The sequence below is a fragment of the Juglans microcarpa x Juglans regia genome, chromosome 6S (genome assembly GCF_004785595.1).
Source record: "Juglans microcarpa x Juglans regia isolate MS1-56 chromosome 6S, Jm3101_v1.0, whole genome shotgun sequence".
NCBI classification, from domain to species: domain Eukaryota; kingdom Viridiplantae; phylum Streptophyta; class Magnoliopsida; order Fagales; family Juglandaceae; genus Juglans; species Juglans microcarpa x Juglans regia.
Window position 1 is genome coordinate 19,147,845 of NC_054605.1, and position 16,256 is coordinate 19,164,100.

The following is a 16,256-nucleotide window of genomic DNA, read 5'->3' on the forward strand; positions in this document are numbered from 1 at the left end:
ATATAGAATGTAACTAATAACCTTATCAAGTTATTACGAACACTGAACATTATAATATCCCTCTCTCTTATATTTAAGGTTTAATTGAAAAAAGAAAAAGAGAAAAAAGAATTCTGTCCAAGTTGCATGGGTCATCGTATGATATAATTAGGAATGATGCCGAAAACAATGAAAGGCACCATTTTTTTTCCTCTCTATCCCAATTTATAACTACAAAGCGAATCCTACATGTTGATAAATTAACTTGGGAAACATCCCAAAATGTCAAACAGAACTTATCTCAAGAACAAGTACACTGACCCCGCAGCCTTTGCATCTGTTTCCACCTTAATATGAGACTGTCAAATTTTCAGCAATCATCTCAAGCAAAGGGTAGGCTAACCAAGCCCTGTTCCTGCATCCTTAGGAGGTGCATCGGCCTTAATACGAGGTGGCCTGACAATCCGATCAATTAACCCATATTCAAGAGCCTCCTGAGCATTAAACCGTTTCATCCTGCTCAGATCTTTGTTAATCTGCACATAACCATTAAGACAGTTTTTCAAGCTGATGACACTCCATATTTTCAGAAATAAAAAGGGTTTAGTTCAAGAAATGATGGAACCATTGCTTTCCAAAATTTTAAAAGAAATTATTTTGTGTCCTGTAGGGGTGACTAAGAGAGGTGACAAATTCACGTCCTTTGTGGAGGTGTAACTTGCAGTCTTTAAAAGCAATATAATAATATCTTACTTACCATATGTTTGTGTGCGCATTTGGAGAAGATTAAGCTTCTTCACAGCCATTAATTACAATACCAAGTACGCATCTTTTATTAAGTAAAAAAATAAGCAGCCAAAAAGACAACGTAGGTTTTAGTGATGAGCAAACTAACCTTCTCAACAGGCTGGCCTGTTTTCTCAGCCAACTCATTAAAAAGGTAATCTCGGATTCTAAGTAGCTCATTTGCTTCATTACGAATGTCGTCAGCCTGAGATAATTTTTGTTACATATCATTCTGTTTCGTTGAAATTTTCATGCATATAGATTTACGTGAGAATATGGCATGTAGTCACACCTGACCACGAGCAGCTCCAGCTGGAGATTGTAGCGCAATTCTTGCAAGAGGCATTGCAAAGCGGCTACCCTTCAATGCAAAAAAATTATGAAAAATATAAATTATCTTAAGAGTTCAAGGATATAAAACAAGAACGAAATCTCTTCAAAGAGCATATTAGACTCAACTCAACTATGCCTTAATCCTAAGATTGGGATCAAATCTATAAATGCTCATCAACTTATCAAAATCAGCTGTGTATTCCTATTTGTTATTCTATCCACCAGTTGAAAAGCCTACACTCCGTTCACTCCCTATTTACATATCCTTCATCACTATTTCTATCCACGTTTTTAGGCTTAGGCCACACATAACATATTTATGCAAAATAAAATATATTCCATGAACACAGTAGGCTACTAGGGTCTAACAACAGGACAAATGTGGAAGGACAAGACTTCAATTGAGAAATATCCCAATTAGCATAATCACACAACTCTAGCAAAGCTGTTCTTTTGGATGCTTAACTGATGTTTCTAATAAACCAGACAAAAGGGAAAAGGACAGTCCACTATCATTCATCCTTTACTGCGTAGGTGAAAATACCTACATTGTAAGTCCAACCACCCTGCACTAGTGGCACACATTGCATTTATATGTTGTTTTTAGCCTCGATGCCTCCCAGATAGGAAGGTATAACAATAGAGTTTATCACTTCAAAATCTAATGGAGAAATTTATTACCTTTTCTCCAGCAGAAAGAAGAAAGGCTGCTAGATTGTATGCATATCCCACACAATGGGTGGCGACAGGACTATTCAAGCTCTGCATGGTGTCATAAATAGCCATGCTTGGAGTAAGCTGCAAAAGAGGAAGTTTTAAGTGAGGGAAAAAGACTTCACAAGCAACAAGAATATGGTGATAGAAGCATGACTTGATTGAAGAAGACTGGTTTAGAAGGAACTCACATCTCCACCAGGCCCATTGATGTACATATAGAGCTTTTTGGAATTATCAACGCTGTCCAGGTACAACATTGTCGCTAATATTTGGTTGCTAAATTCTTCATCTATATGTTGTCCAATAAAGATAACACGCTCTCGGTACTACATCACAAATTCGGTGATTTTCTTAGAGCAATATAATTAATATAGATCAGTATATATTATAAAAATCACATGGGAACTTGAGATCCACGTATAAGCAATTGGTACTGACAGATGAGCACCGGGCAGTCAATCCACCTTTGATGTGGCTAACAAAAGAATTTCAAAGCTAAAAGTTGGAAAGATCATCAATGGACTAACTATAAACAAACACCACCCCTTATTTTATTTTATTTTTTATATGTAATGCAAAAATTTTCTTAAGACCACAGAGTGGTGCAACCCAAGCATGCAAAAGGATATGCCCAACATGCTCTGCCATAGGGTGGTTCCCCGTCATAAAAACAAAAAACAAAACAAAAGGATAGGCCCAATTAGCTAGAAGAATAAAAAGAGCAAAATTTCTGCAATCCCTATAAAGACTGAAAAGTAGGCAGCTAGTGTAAGAATTCAACCAAGCATAGATATTGTTGAATATGATGGTTTCTAATCATGTCACGGCCCTCTCACTCTGAATTGAGGGGCATGAGAACTCACTGAAGTAAAATCCCCCATGGGGAGTAAAACCCAGACAGAATGATCTCACCTGCCAAAACTGTTTATCAGGTAATAAAGGGAAAATGGTAGTGTGAAATCAAACCCAGATGTATGAGTATACAGCTCATCCCAAGTCCACCCTTTGACCGCTAGGTTGCATCCTTACGGGTCACAAACAACATTGCTTTGCAAAAGAAGAAAAAAGGTCCAAGTTTAAGATCAACAGATAGTTATGATGATTGAATTGAGTCCCTGGCCTAGGAGAATTGTATTTTGCTTCTTTCTCTTCACTTTTTGACACAGGAAAATCTTAGGTGGTGATTGCCAACCCCATTTTGGCATCATATATACGTTATTACCCATAAATAAAACTTTCAGATTTGTAAATTTAATAGAATATGAGTTTAAGATAGAGTGAGATCTAGTGACTTACAAGGGCATTCCACAGATCAACCCACTGCCAAGTTCCCTCACCAGGAGTTCTATATGGCACCCTTGGTGTCCCTATAGGACTCATTCTAACTCGTCCTCTCATTGATATATGGTTATGAGTCCTGAAAAGATATAAGTGCATCATACATTAAGTACATATTACCTTAGATAGTAGAAAATTTCAAAAGAAAAATAAAATCATGCAAAGTATTGATACATTCTCTTTATTCAAAAAGGATAAATTAAATGAAAGTTATTTCCTAAAATATAGATAGATCAGCTCAGATGTTATTCAGGTACACAAACCATAATGGAAGAAATAAAGATTATCAGAAAGAATTATCTCGTAATATTGGCATAAAAAAAATAATGACTTATGAGAGGAAGAACTTCCAACTACAGTGAGTTATACTTTAGAAGAAGAAATACTTGACACTTTCAAATCCATGTGTTGGGGATTTACGGCACTTAAGGAACAATGGGTTACGCATTATATAACATTGATATAAACAGTCAAGCACCCATAACGCAAGTGCACATCCAGCAGCACATCTGAGTTAAACATAAAAACAAAAAAACTCAGGGGGACAATCTAAAGATGACAGGAACAAAAAAGCAATAACAAAAGATTAGGCTAATCCCACCGATGTCATATTAATAAGAAAATAATCCAATAGAGTTTCTGTGAGGTATTGGGTTCATTACAGTTTCCTTTTTCTTTTTTTTTTTATAAGTTCATTACAGTTTCCTTTGGATAAAAAATATTAAAAGGTAACAAAATCTAGATCAAAATAGCATATAATCCCTCTAACCCAATTAAAAAAACTCGTCTAATGCTAACTCGCTCAGTGAAGCAAAAAGTTGTAAAAATCGAATTACAAGATAATATTTATAGCTCTAGGTGCGTCCAAAAGTAGAAAAAACAAAATTATGCTACCAAAGAACAACAAATACCCAATGTCATCTTGAAATCGGATACATGTGCTTTCAAGTGATTAAGCACAAAACTTACCAACCGTGCAATCCAGAACAGTCAGGTTAATCTTTACGACCCACGAATGAAATTGCAAAACATAGAAGTTAACAGAGTTAGCCTATAATCCATTCAGTTACCTGGGCTGCAGGCTCTTATTAACTTTGCCATAGAATTCAGCGGTCAAGTTAGGTATTCCAGCTCCAAACGGACCTACCAACAACGATGAAAAATAAATATCGTACAAAATGGATAGAGAAGGAACATTCAGGAAAATATAACGTATGTGAGCATGCCTGAAGATTGAAGCTTCAATCCTGAATAAAGCTTTGTCGCGCAACTGTCAAAGAAAAAGATCAATTAATTATAATACCAGTCGATTTTCCCGTCCACTCATAAAATAATAGCGAGCGAGAAAAAGGGAGAGAACCTGAGGTGATGATGTGAGGCTCCAGTCTGGGGGTGAATACCGGTTGTATGAAGAGAGACTGCCATGTTTCACAGAGAGAGAAGAAGCGAAGGTCTCTACTCTTCTCGGAAAGAGGATGGAGGGGTAAGATATGAAATAGAGAAGGATGAGATGGTGCCGGTACTATTGTAACTTACTACCCTTTAGACTGATCTGAGCCGTTGGAGCTCGGTAGGAGATTGATAGGCTTTCTTACTTTCTCTTTTTTTATTATTTTTTAAATAATTTTTTCTTTTATAAATTCTGATTTTTGTAAGTCGATGTTTATCATTCACTCTAAGATATAACTTCAAACAAATTAAATGTTTTAATAAACTATTAAACATGCTTGTAAATAATTTTTTTAAAACCAAACTGAAGAGGAAAAAAAAGTAGAGCATTCATCCTATCCTTCAAAGTACATTATCAAAACTTATTTTTTATATTTTATCTACTGAATTTTACAATATATCATACATCAGCTTATCTATTTTTTCTTTATATCATTTAAATATTATATTTTTTAATATATTTTATTCATTTCAAGTAAAGCAAAAAGTAGAAAGTAGATAAAAAAATAAATAAAGAGTAAAAAGTAGAGAGAAATAAATTAAATATTTATACAAATGTAAATAGTATTCTATAGATATAGAAATGGCATTGTAACAGACTGGATATTAGTTATAAAATACATAATTTATTAGATGGTTATATTGAACTATTTCTTTCAAATTTTACAAAAATATGAATTTTACCTGACCCATTGAGCTCAAACAATAAACATGACTCTGCGTTTAGCTTTTTTTTTTATTAGCATTGGTTGTTCGGTATATAATTTTCAACTAATCTTTGGACGAGCACAAACTTTTATAGAGGAACTTAGCGCAAGTGCAAGTAATTCAAGAAGCACACCTTACATTACTAAAATTTTGTGTAGTGTATTATTATAAATGAGAAATTATTTTCATAAATTTTAAATAGATAACTTGTCGCATCACAAATAAGAAATTGTAAAAAAAATATATTATTTTTTAATGTGACCTATTTTTTTACAAAGAATTTACGCGAGAAAAAATGATAGTTGAACCAAGAAAGCTTACTCACAAAATCGACTAATTGTGGGTTTTTTTTTTTTTTTAACTTTATAGTTAAGAAAATGACTATACTTGAGAGTTTTTTTTAAAAATATATTTAAATATATATAAAAAATAATTAATAAATAAATAAGTACATTTGCACTTGTCGGTACAAATCATCGGTTGGAACTCTCGATTCCAGACTAACTTCCAGTGACAATGTCCCTTGCGTAAGAATTATCTGTTTGAGTCTCGTAGTTTTAGCGTTCCTCGTTATAAATATATCACGTTTCATGTTTTGTAACAGACTATATTGATTTCAACGTCCACGTCAGACTAGCTAAATGCTGTGGCTAATTTAGTATTTGACTGAAAAGCCCCTAAAATAATTTACATTAGAAAGCCAAAATAAAGAGACATTTTGACTAGCCAATGTAACAAGCTAAATGATTTTCTGGAAAATATGATAGCTTGAAAAAAATAAGAACAAACGAGAATGTATGAAACAGAGAATAGAAAGATTTAGAAAATACGTTGTACTATGCTCTCGAAAAGTTGGTGGTTAAAATAAAAAGAGGGTGACTTTTTAACTAAAATTATATTGAACTCTGAAGTTGGAGGTTACATTGGGATGTTTCAACAAGGATTGCTTACAAGCAGGATAACACTGCCTTCTATAAAATCGAACTACAGAAGGGGTGGGGGGAGAGATCAACTCATTAATTTAGTTACAATTGGTGTTGCTTGGAGGCAGCAGTCTATCGCTAACACCTTTGCCGCATTCGATACCTCCAGTACATACTCCAGAAGTATGTTACAGTCCCCAACTATTCATGCTCATCGAGTGTAGTTAGAATCATCCTGCAACAGATGTACGAGGAAAAGTCTTGTGATCTTGTTTATAGACTACCAAAATTAAACCAATAAATTTTTGAGAAACAGCAAGCATGCTCTCTAATGGCAGTACCAAACTATGGAGAGAATGAGCAGAAATATGAGATAGAAGAGTTTGAACAGCCGCTGCTTCTTTTCCCAATTCAGCAGGTTGAATATCTCAGTGACATCTACCAGGTGCCGCCTTTGCAAGTACCTGATCACGTGGAAGATGTATTTAGCAAGGTCACAAAACTTACACATTCTAGCATCTCAGAACATCAACACATGACCACTGCAAGAAACCAGCAACTAGTGCATGCTACATGGCAGCAATTATATGCTATCTACTTCTGCACATAAATACCGACGTCCTTTCTTCCTTTGTTATCCCACATCCAACTTCTCAGGAGATTCAGGACAACTCAATTACATTGCCAGAAATCTCAAAGGGTGGTTTCACATATTCATCTAAACATTGTTACACATCAATAGTAACAGAAACCAAACCCCGAATTATGTGTATTCAAACAGGTAAAAATCACAAATTTGTGGAAGGGGAGGGGAGACAGAAACAAAAGAAAACTTACAGTCTAACATTGTAGAAAAGGTATGGACCACACAGCAGGGACATAAACCAATGCCTTGTTACAAGATAGAATACACACAACACTCCTTGTGCAATGAACTCCGGCAAAATCACTCTGTTGATTCGAGATGAAGAGTCATAAGGGTTGATATAATCAAACTCTAGATCTGCCAGGCACATAAGCTGCAAGAAATGTTTGACTGTTAAGTTCCATATTTCATCAACTAAAGAAACAATGAATTAATGGAAATCCCCCGATTATATGCAAGTACAAGCTGCTCACTCTAAATAAAACTGGAAATCCCCCGATTATATGTAAAACTATATGCAAGTACAATGCTGCTCACACATAAGCTTACCTAATGAATCTTTTTTAAAACCTATATTCTATGGATGCTATCAGCTACAAGTTTCAACCCGCTAAATTTCAGAATAAAACGTTTTTGATAAACGAATCTGAAACTTAAAACTTCAGTAGTTTAAGGTCGAGGAAAGATGCCAAAGGCCACTATTTGACTTAATTTAGAGCCCTGTCATTATGTCATATAAAACTTTAGAACCGTGTATACCCACTTAAAAACATTTCATTTTATCTTTTTATTCTATTTTACTTACAAACATGTCTAGAATTATTTTCATTACGTAGGTAAAAAAGAAAATGACATGTTTTTAAGTGTGTGCAGCTGAGGCTTATGTTTAGAAAGAGGAAAAGTCATGGAATTTATGCTATCAGTTTACTCAATAAGATACCTATGAGAGATATTTCACATAAACGAGAAAAAAGGATTGAATATCAATTTTAACCAAGAATTGAGAAGAAAATCGATGACACAAGCCCCCCAGTTACAAACATATCTACCAAAGCCAGCTAATATTCACAAGAGCCTAATTTTTACCACTATATTCCAAATCTCGAAATGAAAAATAAAATCCAAAATCTTAAAAAATGCACTCTGAAATAAAGCATACGAACCAAGAAAAGAAAACCAACAGATATGACAGAAATTCAGGGTATTGTCCTTTTGGGATTGACCTGATAAACGACGAGGACGAGTAAGGCTATGAGAAAGAAGAAGGAGACGAGCCACAAAAGGAGATCACCCATGCTCCTCCTCCTTCTCCTCCTCTAGCTTCTATCTATCTCGGTCGTAACTGATGTCTCTTCGAATTCAATGCGTCAATCAGCAATCCCAGAAGGACGCGCACGCTATAGCAACGCACAAGTCGCTGCTCCAATAGAGATGAGGTACGGAATGCGCGCGGCTCTCTCTCTCTCTCTCTCTCTCTCTGTGTATATATATATATATATATATATTACATGGGTGATTGGTGAATGTGTGTGTTATTTTGCGGGAGATACACGAAAAGGATCGAATAAACTGAATGATGGGTTGGACCGTTGGATGGCTCCACAGTGACTAGGGAACGCGGAGCACCGAGGGTGAGTGATGTGATTTTATTTACATTTTTATTCCCATTTTAGTATTTATAATTTTCATTTTTTAAGTCTTTTTCACTTTGGGTCTTGGGATCTATAGTTAATACTCTGTACTCGGTATAAAATGACATAAATTTGAAGTCTTTCGAACCTTCCACTCTTATAGTCTCCCACGTTTCTAATTTATAAATCCAACATATTATAAGGGCAATGGCCCATGGTTGGCAAAAAGGATTCAGAAGATTTTTGGGCTCTAAAGGATTGGGCCTTTGTTCGCCTTTTGATACTTTTACCTGATTTTTCTTACATCTACTGGCCTCTACTAAAAGACCATTTTGATTCTTTTGATTTTAAAAAATGTTAAATGGTTAAAAAAATCTAATAAAATAAACGTGATTTGATATGATAAGTTAAATTTATTTTATAATAAAAATTATTTTAAAATTTAATACAATATATCAAATCATGTCAACTTGTAAATTTATTTTTAAAATATTGATTGATTTCTCCATGCCCCATGGGTTTACATTGTTTATAATGTATAATGTGCACATGTAGTTAAGAGTATAAATACACAGTTTAGGATACATGAAGAGTTCCGGATGTAGACAATAGCAAATAAAAAAACTTTATATATATGCTAATAACATCGCACGAAATACAGCAGTAGTACTTATAGATTAGAAGCACGGCTACATACAAGCGGGCGCTAACGTTGACTGAAAAGGCTAGACCTATAACAAGAAATCCATTAACTTGGCTAGTGGAAATGCAGCTTCAGTTGCATTATCTGCTTTCTCGGAGAAAGTAGAGCCGGTAGAGGTGGATTGCTTTAAGCACAAGAAGAAATTCCTAGACCCCAAGTTTATCAACTTCTCCTCTGGCTTCAAACCTGCACCCACCATCCACACGAAGTTGGTCCATGTTTTGTACTTCAGAAAAAATTAAAAACAAAAACAAAAGAGAAATTAAAGAACGCAGCTCTTAAGTATTAATTGTGCTAAAATTGCTGTCTGCAAGTCCAAAACCAATACTAAGATAAGTTCGAAAAGAAAATACGACGCAGAAAACTTTTTCTTGAAGATAACCGAGTCGACACAGTCACTCAGGGACTGTGGGAATTTCTAAAAGAGGAAATTTTCTTAAGTCTCTAAGGCCATGAACGGGAGAGCTAGGGTACTCGAACGCATACTTTCCAAGCTGAACTGCGAGTAGTGGAGCTCGAAGCAGCGAGGATCGATCTTTGGCAGCAACGGCCTCCTTTTTACCCTGTCGTAAATCTCCAACACCTCCTTGATCAAGTCCCGGATCGTGTTCTCAGGCAGCATGACCACCTGTACAGGACCCAAGCTTCTCTCGATCGTCACGTTGAGCAGCAGCTTTGTCGGCCTGCCGAGGGACCCGCTGGTGGCCGGAGCCGACTTAAGCCTTCTAGGGACAGTGATGAGGCCGCCAGGACGGCGAGCGATGTCGGAATGTCTTTCCGACGGGAAGGTCTGGAGGGACCTGTAGGAGGTCGACGAAATCCTAAACACGTTAGGTCGCCGATGAAGCGTTAGAGACGGGGAAGTCATGAAGAAGAAAAAAGATTAGATGAAGGGTTTGAGCTGGAGATCAGTATGTCGTGGGAGTGGGAGTGGGAGTGGGAGTGGGTTAACGTTATGCTTGTCGTTGGAAGTAGGGTTTTCTTGGTAAACAAGAGTACGTGAGTAGCTAGCGTTGGAGAAATGGCGGAGTGTTTGAGTTTCAAAAAAGAAAGCTCGAAGCTTCCGAGAAAGTGGCAAAAGTGAAGCAGCCCCCTTGATACTGAAACTTGCTCAATAGTAATAAGAAACGGGTTTATTCTATCTTATCTTATAATTTTTTTAAATTTTTACATAAAATATAATAAATAATAAATTTAATAATATTAAAAAATAATATTTTATTAATATTTTATTTAACTTTTAATTTCCATCTAAAATTATTTTATTTTATCTCACTGTCTAAATGGATTCTAATATAATTCGGCCGGAAGATACAACAGCGTCTTTGCTAATTTTATGAAAATAATGAAAAAATAAATTTTTTAGTATAAAAAAATATCTAAATAAATTTATAATATAAAATAAATTAATATCATATATTATATTATAAAGTTATTTTTATGAATTTATTTTGACGGAGGAGCTCTTTAGCTTGTTGATAAAAAAGTACCCAAAACGAGGAGAATAAGCAATCTGCCTGGGGAAAACGCCAAGAAAGCGAACAAACAATGGACATGACCTTTTGAGTGAGAATTAATTATGGGGTTGGGCACAGTGTGTGTTGCGTGCATGGGGTGCCACCGAACTCAAATATATGCAATGCAAGAAGAGGAAGGACAGGGAGGAGCAGCTTGAAGATAAGAGAATCGACCGCCACTTTTAGGTTATTTTTTGATGTTGAGTAAAGTTGAATCAATTTTTATGAATAATAATGAGTTGAGATTGTTGAATGAGTTTGATAAAATTTACTTAGAATGAGTTTAAAGTATATTTTGATATTAAAATGAATTTAAATATATTTACAAAAAATTATAAAAGAAATGAGTCTCACTATTATTTTATATAGTTCACCAGACAAGAAAAACCGAAATTGTCTACTCTTTTGGCCCCAAATACATCGCAGAAAAAAAAAAAAAAAAAAGCGTTTGCGTGCACTGCATCCATTTGCGTCAATGAAAACAATAGTCAAAACGTAAAAAAACGAAAAGTAGCCATCGGTTGTTTTTTTTTCATTTTCATAGTATTCACAATTCACAAGTCCATTTCTTTCAAGTTTTTGTTTTTCATATTACTTTTGAATGGAGGCATCCGAGAGGTTTTGAATGGAATGAGAATTTTGGGATTTATAGGATGGGTTGGGAAAGAGCAAGGACGGGAAAGGGAGAGGGAGAGACGGAGGAAGGAGAACGGAATGGAGAAAAAAAATTGAAGTGGGCAGATGAAGTCTGAAATCCCTGCCTTTGCATGGATGTGTCACGTCTATCTACAATTTAGAAATGAGTTCACTGCCTTTTACGGATGAAACTCGGCTCAAAGTGTGTTTGAATGGTAGATAAAGTTTAAATTTGAACTGAGCTAAGCTGCTTTTATCATCTAAACGAGTTGTTAATTTTAATTATGAAAATTTGTTACTAACAAATAAATGTAGTACATGCACTTCTTTACAACGGTTAAAAACTAATTCTAATTTTACAAACCTGTTATTAATTTAGTATAGAGTTGTAGATATTTTATTACATTCCCTTCTCGAAATATATAGGATTTTTGGTATGATTAAAATATGTTATGTGTAAGAAATAGTCCATAAATGAGTGGGATAAATAAACATTTTTGGCATATGTACTTACATATTTATATAGAATTATGTTATATATTACTCTAATATCCCACTTTTTATCCTAATATATTGATATGGTACTGTGTATCATTAGATAATTATTAGTTAGTATCAAAAGCACCCGTCACAACTCCCAATTGCAGGCTTTTAAAGGGCTGAAACCTGGTCGAACCGCAGGATCCTGAGAAACCAATTTGTTTTGTGTCCACTAAAGCCCAGACTCAATTTCTGGCCCTATCTTTTACAACTCAGAGTCAGGACTCGGAAGTTGCTACTTATTCTGTGGGCCTAGATTCTGATATGTTTCGGACAGTTGGACCAGCACGACACTGAAATAGTTATTCTATCTCACTCAATTTCATCAAACAGAGCATTAGAGCACTGATATTAGTTTCGACAAAAGTTCAGCCCAACGTAAATTTTGCATATATACCGTTGAAATTGTTTGCATTGGAGTCGCTATAACTCACCAGCTCAAGATTTGAGTTACAGTAAATTTAATTTATTTTTTAAATTTAAAATGATACTGTTCAAAAATCAAAGAAATTTTTTATTCCAAAATGCAAAAGAACAACTCCCGGGCTACGGGCTTTTTTGTCTAGTCATTGAAATTTTGATGCGTTGCTTTCAACAAGAGGAAGCTGCAATTCGTAGCTTGCAAACATTGTTTGGTCGCAGAATTGTTGACTACATGATTGTAGTCTTTCACTGGAGGATGAGCTTGAAGATAATTAAAATTTATTAATTAACATATTATTAATGTAATTGCAAAATATTAAATTAAAATTATTAATTAATATATTATTAGTGTAATTGTAAAATATAAAAAAATAAATTAAAAATATTATTATTAAAAAAATAATATTATATTATTATTATAATGAATTCAATGGCCAATTCAATGTGGAGTTATGGCTCAGGAGGTTTTAGACTTATGAAAAATATGTACTTTTCATCAAATTTTAGAGATAGCTTTGATGAAGCCAATGCCAATACCCTTAGTCCCGTTTAAATGTTGAACTAAGTTGAATTTTTTATAAATAATAGTAAGTTAAGATGATAGAGTGAATTTTATAAAGTCAACCTAAGATGAATTTATATGTATTTATAGAAAGTTAAAAAAAATTATAGATTCTATATATAATGAGGTTTTGAGTTAGGATGAATTTATTAATTTAAAAATTATATGTTTAGATGTTAAATTTAACTTAAAATTAAACTAAACTGAATGCAATCCAATTCCAAACGGAACTTAATTTTAGTTTCCTTAATCTACCTCCAACTCCAAAAGGATCAAACCTCAAGTTGATTTTGCCCACGATCTTTGATTCGGAGGTCGGGGATTTTTTATTTTTTATTTTTCATTTTGGTAACTTTAAAAAGAGACTATAATGGAAAGGATATTCGTTGCACATTCTCTTTCTAATTCTGTAGGCATAGGAAAGGATATTCTGTTGCACCTTCTCTGTTAAAGCCTGCCATTTTCCCGGTTGCGGACATCTGGTTAAGCAGGAAATAATGAATGGTGACGCATCCTGTGCATTGACAAAGAATATTCGATGGACATACTAGGTTTATTACGATTAAATAAAAATGAAAATGCTAAATTTATTACAAATTTTACTACAAAAACTTTATAAATTTTATGTGATTAATGACATATCACGTTTTAATGTATTCATTATTTGGGGCTCAAAATATTTTCTTGGTTCCTAGACTATAATTCTCGCATTTTTTTAATTTATCTCTCAACTATTGTTTACTTTAATTATTATACGAGAATATGGAAGAACTGATTTTTTTTTTTTCTTTGACAAAAGGAATTCAACTCGTATGATACAAGGCAGAACAGGACGAGCTCATCATGGTGGACTTTATATTTTTTTTCCATCGATCATCATAGTGGACTTCTTATGGTTAAAAATATAAAATAAATAATAAAATCTATATGTTTGAATTAGTTTAAATTTTATAGATAAGTGGTGATTTTACATAATATCAAAACAGGAATCTTGAATCCAAACACTGACTCTACACTTCATCCAATTAAAAGTTTTTGAACAGGTGATTTCACAGTTATAAACAAAGAGGAAACAGCATGCAATTTATGATTCTATAATATTGCTTCGCAAAGATCAGTGTCCATCAACGTTGAACGGTATGAACCAGCAAAAGGATTACTTTTGCAGCAATTTACATATATATTCATCAAATGATTGAGAAAGCAAATAATTTCGAGACTCAATCTTGTATTGTAATCTGTACATTCTTAACGTATGAAAGAACAGTGAATTTGTATTAACGGAGAAAAGGGAAACTGATTCAGAAAGAAAAAACAGTAATATAATTAACGATGGGTGTGGTGTTTGGGTCATCCATCATTATATGCAGATAAAGAGTTTCCAAAGCCTACGTGTTCTTCTAAAAAATTGACTGATCTTTCGAGCTATGAAAGATGGGAGTAAGAATGCAGGAGGTGGAATGGGTGGGGGAGAGCTTTCTCTTGCCGGAACATTAATGTCTGAAGTGCATGGAGACGCTCCATTACTACTAGGACCACTGCTACTCTTTCGAAGATAGAAGCTTCTTCTACCAACATCTCCGACCAATTCTGATTTCTCCAAACCTGTTTAATCAAAACAAAGACAATCAAACATCAGTTGGAAAACAAGCTGCTGCCGATGTTTATATATTTATTAATTGGTCATTTTAAAGCTAGCTAACAGCTCTTAGAACAGGTTTGAAGCATGACATGGTGCAAAGACACCAGACTTGAGAAGCTGAGAACTTTGGAATCTTAAAGGTTTGCTTACTTTTAAGGCTGAAATAGGAGTCATGCAATTCGAATGAGGATGCTGCATCCCGGTGAAGCTTAGGAGTTCGGCCTTCTTCGCTATATTTGTCAACAACAAGCTTGATGGTGTCCTCCACACTTGCCCCTAATTTAACCATGGTCCGCACTGGTCCTGGACTTCCTTCGACTGTCACATTAACCACCACCTTTGCATCTTTCTTGTATCCCTGCATTCCACAATCTTCACGACGTTTAGACATGCACGATTATTTCTGGGAGTAGTCCTAGAATTTTATATATGTTCAAGATGTAAAAATAATCACGGGATTTGACATGGGCAAGATCAGCAACTTGTTTGGATTTAGACATGGTTTATCAATTAGAACTTACAGAGGAACACGTGTTCCTGTTGTTCAAGACACTCCCCATTTTCAACAACCAAGACCCCGTACTAAATGAAAACCCACGGAAGAAAAGACAAAACGAAAAAAGTCAATTGCGGTTTTCTCACATTGAATCTGTACAGTTTATTTATGGTTCATCAATCTCAATGCATAAACCAAAAGGGGAATCTATAAACGGTTAATAACTGGTTTACACAACTCAATGAACGAAAAAGAAGGACCTTGATCAGAGTATTTATTTTTCAATTGGATTTAGCATACTTCTCCATTTTTTGTTGTATGGAAGATTGTTGAATTATAATGGGTGCCTGCCATTTTTTTCATTCATTATGTTTGATATATAGCTTAAGAGAGGTTTCCACAGCTCAATGAATATAGGGTCTTGATTAATGTATTGAGCAAATAGAAATTAATCATTTTTTTAAAAATCTGAAAAATCTTAGAATGATTGTTTAGGTGTCTAAGAAAAAACGCTTAACTGACAGCAATCAAATCCCTTTCCCATGTACAGGTGAAGAAAAAACAACAAAGAAATTTTTTTTCGCGACAAAAGGTATCAATCTTGACTCTTACCTCATACTTCTGCGGAGAGGGACCGAACAACGAAGGCGAGGACGCGCACATATCCGTAAATGTGTGAGGCCTATCAAGAACAGAAACACCCTCGGATCTCAAACTCCGATCATCGTCGCTGGTGCTGCAAAGAACCGGTTCCGAAGAGCATCGCTTCAAAATCTTTATGGGCTTGGAAGCCAGCTTCGCCGATCTCCGAGGGGGCGGGCTCCTCCTCCGAGGGGATGAAGATGGGTTCGGCGGCTTGCTTTTCCGACCACCAGTCGCCTGAGCCCTCCGCCGCAGATATCTCTCAGGCATATGTTATGGAATAGGAGCACCGGTTTGGAGAGGACAGAGGTTGCGTTGCGTTGCGTGGGAATGGTATCTTTGTTTGTTGAAGTTTCGTGGGATTTGAAGGGTAGTTGGTTGTTTTTGGAAGTTAACGTCACTGTGATTTTGTACTATTGGTGGCACAGTAGTTTAAACTCTAAAGTCTATGCATTTTTTTCTTCTGGACCCAAAAGTTTGAGTAAACTTCTAATTTCATACCTTATTCTTTTACTATCTTCAAATAAAAACCCTTTCAAAACAATCATTACAATTTTTTTTTTTAAATAATGATTATAATTTTTT

General features: G+C 34.9%; 4 protein-coding genes across 4 annotated transcripts; all 4 read right to left on the reverse strand.

Annotated features, from left to right (window-relative positions):
* Window positions 1-43: 43 nt before the first annotated feature.
* On the reverse strand, window positions 44-4,668 carry LOC121237606 (ATP-dependent Clp protease proteolytic subunit-related protein 2, chloroplastic). Its single transcript, XM_041134435.1, has 9 exons — window positions 4,514-4,668; window positions 4,380-4,423; window positions 4,224-4,296; window positions 3,112-3,232; window positions 2,004-2,141; window positions 1,780-1,896; window positions 1,058-1,126; window positions 875-970; window positions 44-515 (listed from the first exon to the last, which is right to left on the reverse strand). The coding sequence occupies exons 1-9, from the start codon at window positions 4,576-4,578 to the stop codon at window positions 378-380; spliced, it is 861 nt and encodes a 286-aa protein (XP_040990369.1). The 5' UTR covers window positions 4,579-4,668; the 3' UTR covers window positions 44-377.
* A 1,501-nt stretch (window positions 4,669-6,169) lies between these two features.
* Window positions 6,170-8,364, reverse strand: LOC121237643 (protein cornichon homolog 4-like). The gene is made up of 4 exons (XM_041134483.1): window positions 8,103-8,364; window positions 7,071-7,252; window positions 6,575-6,697; window positions 6,170-6,468 (listed from the first exon to the last, which is right to left on the reverse strand). The coding sequence occupies exons 1-4, from the start codon at window positions 8,172-8,174 to the stop codon at window positions 6,435-6,437; spliced, it is 411 nt and encodes a 136-aa protein (XP_040990417.1). The 5' UTR covers window positions 8,175-8,364; the 3' UTR covers window positions 6,170-6,434.
* A 757-nt stretch (window positions 8,365-9,121) lies between these two features.
* On the reverse strand, window positions 9,122-10,264 carry LOC121237633 (uncharacterized protein At4g22758-like). Its single transcript, XM_041134470.1, has 2 exons — window positions 9,700-10,264; window positions 9,122-9,399 (listed from the first exon to the last, which is right to left on the reverse strand). Exons 1-2 carry the CDS (start codon window positions 10,079-10,081, stop codon window positions 9,242-9,244), a joined length of 540 nt encoding a protein of 179 aa, XP_040990404.1. The 5' UTR covers window positions 10,082-10,264; the 3' UTR covers window positions 9,122-9,241.
* Window positions 10,265-14,033: 3,769 nt separating this feature from the next.
* LOC121237618 (uncharacterized protein At4g22758-like) lies at window positions 14,034-16,063 on the reverse strand. Its single transcript, XM_041134448.1, has 3 exons — window positions 15,642-16,063; window positions 14,684-14,891; window positions 14,034-14,496 (listed from the first exon to the last, which is right to left on the reverse strand). Exons 1-3 carry the CDS (start codon window positions 15,939-15,941, stop codon window positions 14,252-14,254), a joined length of 753 nt encoding a protein of 250 aa, XP_040990382.1. The 5' UTR covers window positions 15,942-16,063; the 3' UTR covers window positions 14,034-14,251.
* Window positions 16,064-16,256: the final 193 nt, after the last annotated feature.

Bases quoted from the DNA above. Each gene is read 5' to 3' on its own strand.
- LOC121237606 (XM_041134435.1), bottom strand. From the start codon at position 4,578: ATGGCAGTCTCTCTTCATACAACCGGTATTCACCCCCAGACTGGAGCC. The intron at 1,127-1,779 runs GTAATAAATTTC...TTTGCATTGAAG, and splicing joins TTCTTTCTGCTGGAGAAAAG to GGTAGCCGCTTTGCAATGCC. The intron at 516-874 runs GTTAGTTTGCTC...GGTTATGTGCAG, and splicing joins CAGGCCAGCCTGTTGAGAAG to ATTAACAAAGATCTGAGCAG.
- LOC121237643 (XM_041134483.1), bottom strand. From the start codon at position 8,174: ATGGGTGATCTCCTTTTGTGGCTCGTCTCCTTCTTCTTTCTCATAGCC. The intron at 6,698-7,070 runs GTAAGTTTTCTT...CCACGTGATCAG, and splicing joins CTTTTCTACAATGTTAGACT to GTACTTGCAAAGGCGGCACC. The intron at 6,469-6,574 runs GTACTGCCATTA...CATCTGTTGCAG, and splicing joins CTCATTCTCTCCATAGTTTG to GATGATTCTAACTACACTCG.
- LOC121237633 (XM_041134470.1), bottom strand. From the start codon at position 10,081: ATGACTTCCCCGTCTCTAACGCTTCATCGGCGACCTAACGTGTTTAGG. The intron at 9,400-9,699 runs GTATGCGTTCGA...TGGTGGGTGCAG, and splicing joins CTCGCAGTTCAGCTTGGAAA to GTTTGAAGCCAGAGGAGAAG.
- LOC121237618 (XM_041134448.1), bottom strand. From the start codon at position 15,941: ATGCCTGAGAGATATCTGCGGCGGAGGGCTCAGGCGACTGGTGGTCGG. The intron at 14,892-15,641 runs GTAAGAGTCAAG...TGTGGAATGCAG, and splicing joins CCTCTCCGCAGAAGTATGAG to GGATACAAGAAAGATGCAAA. The intron at 14,497-14,683 runs GTAAGCAAACCT...TTGATTAAACAG, and splicing joins CTCCTATTTCAGCCTTAAAA to GTTTGGAGAAATCAGAATTG.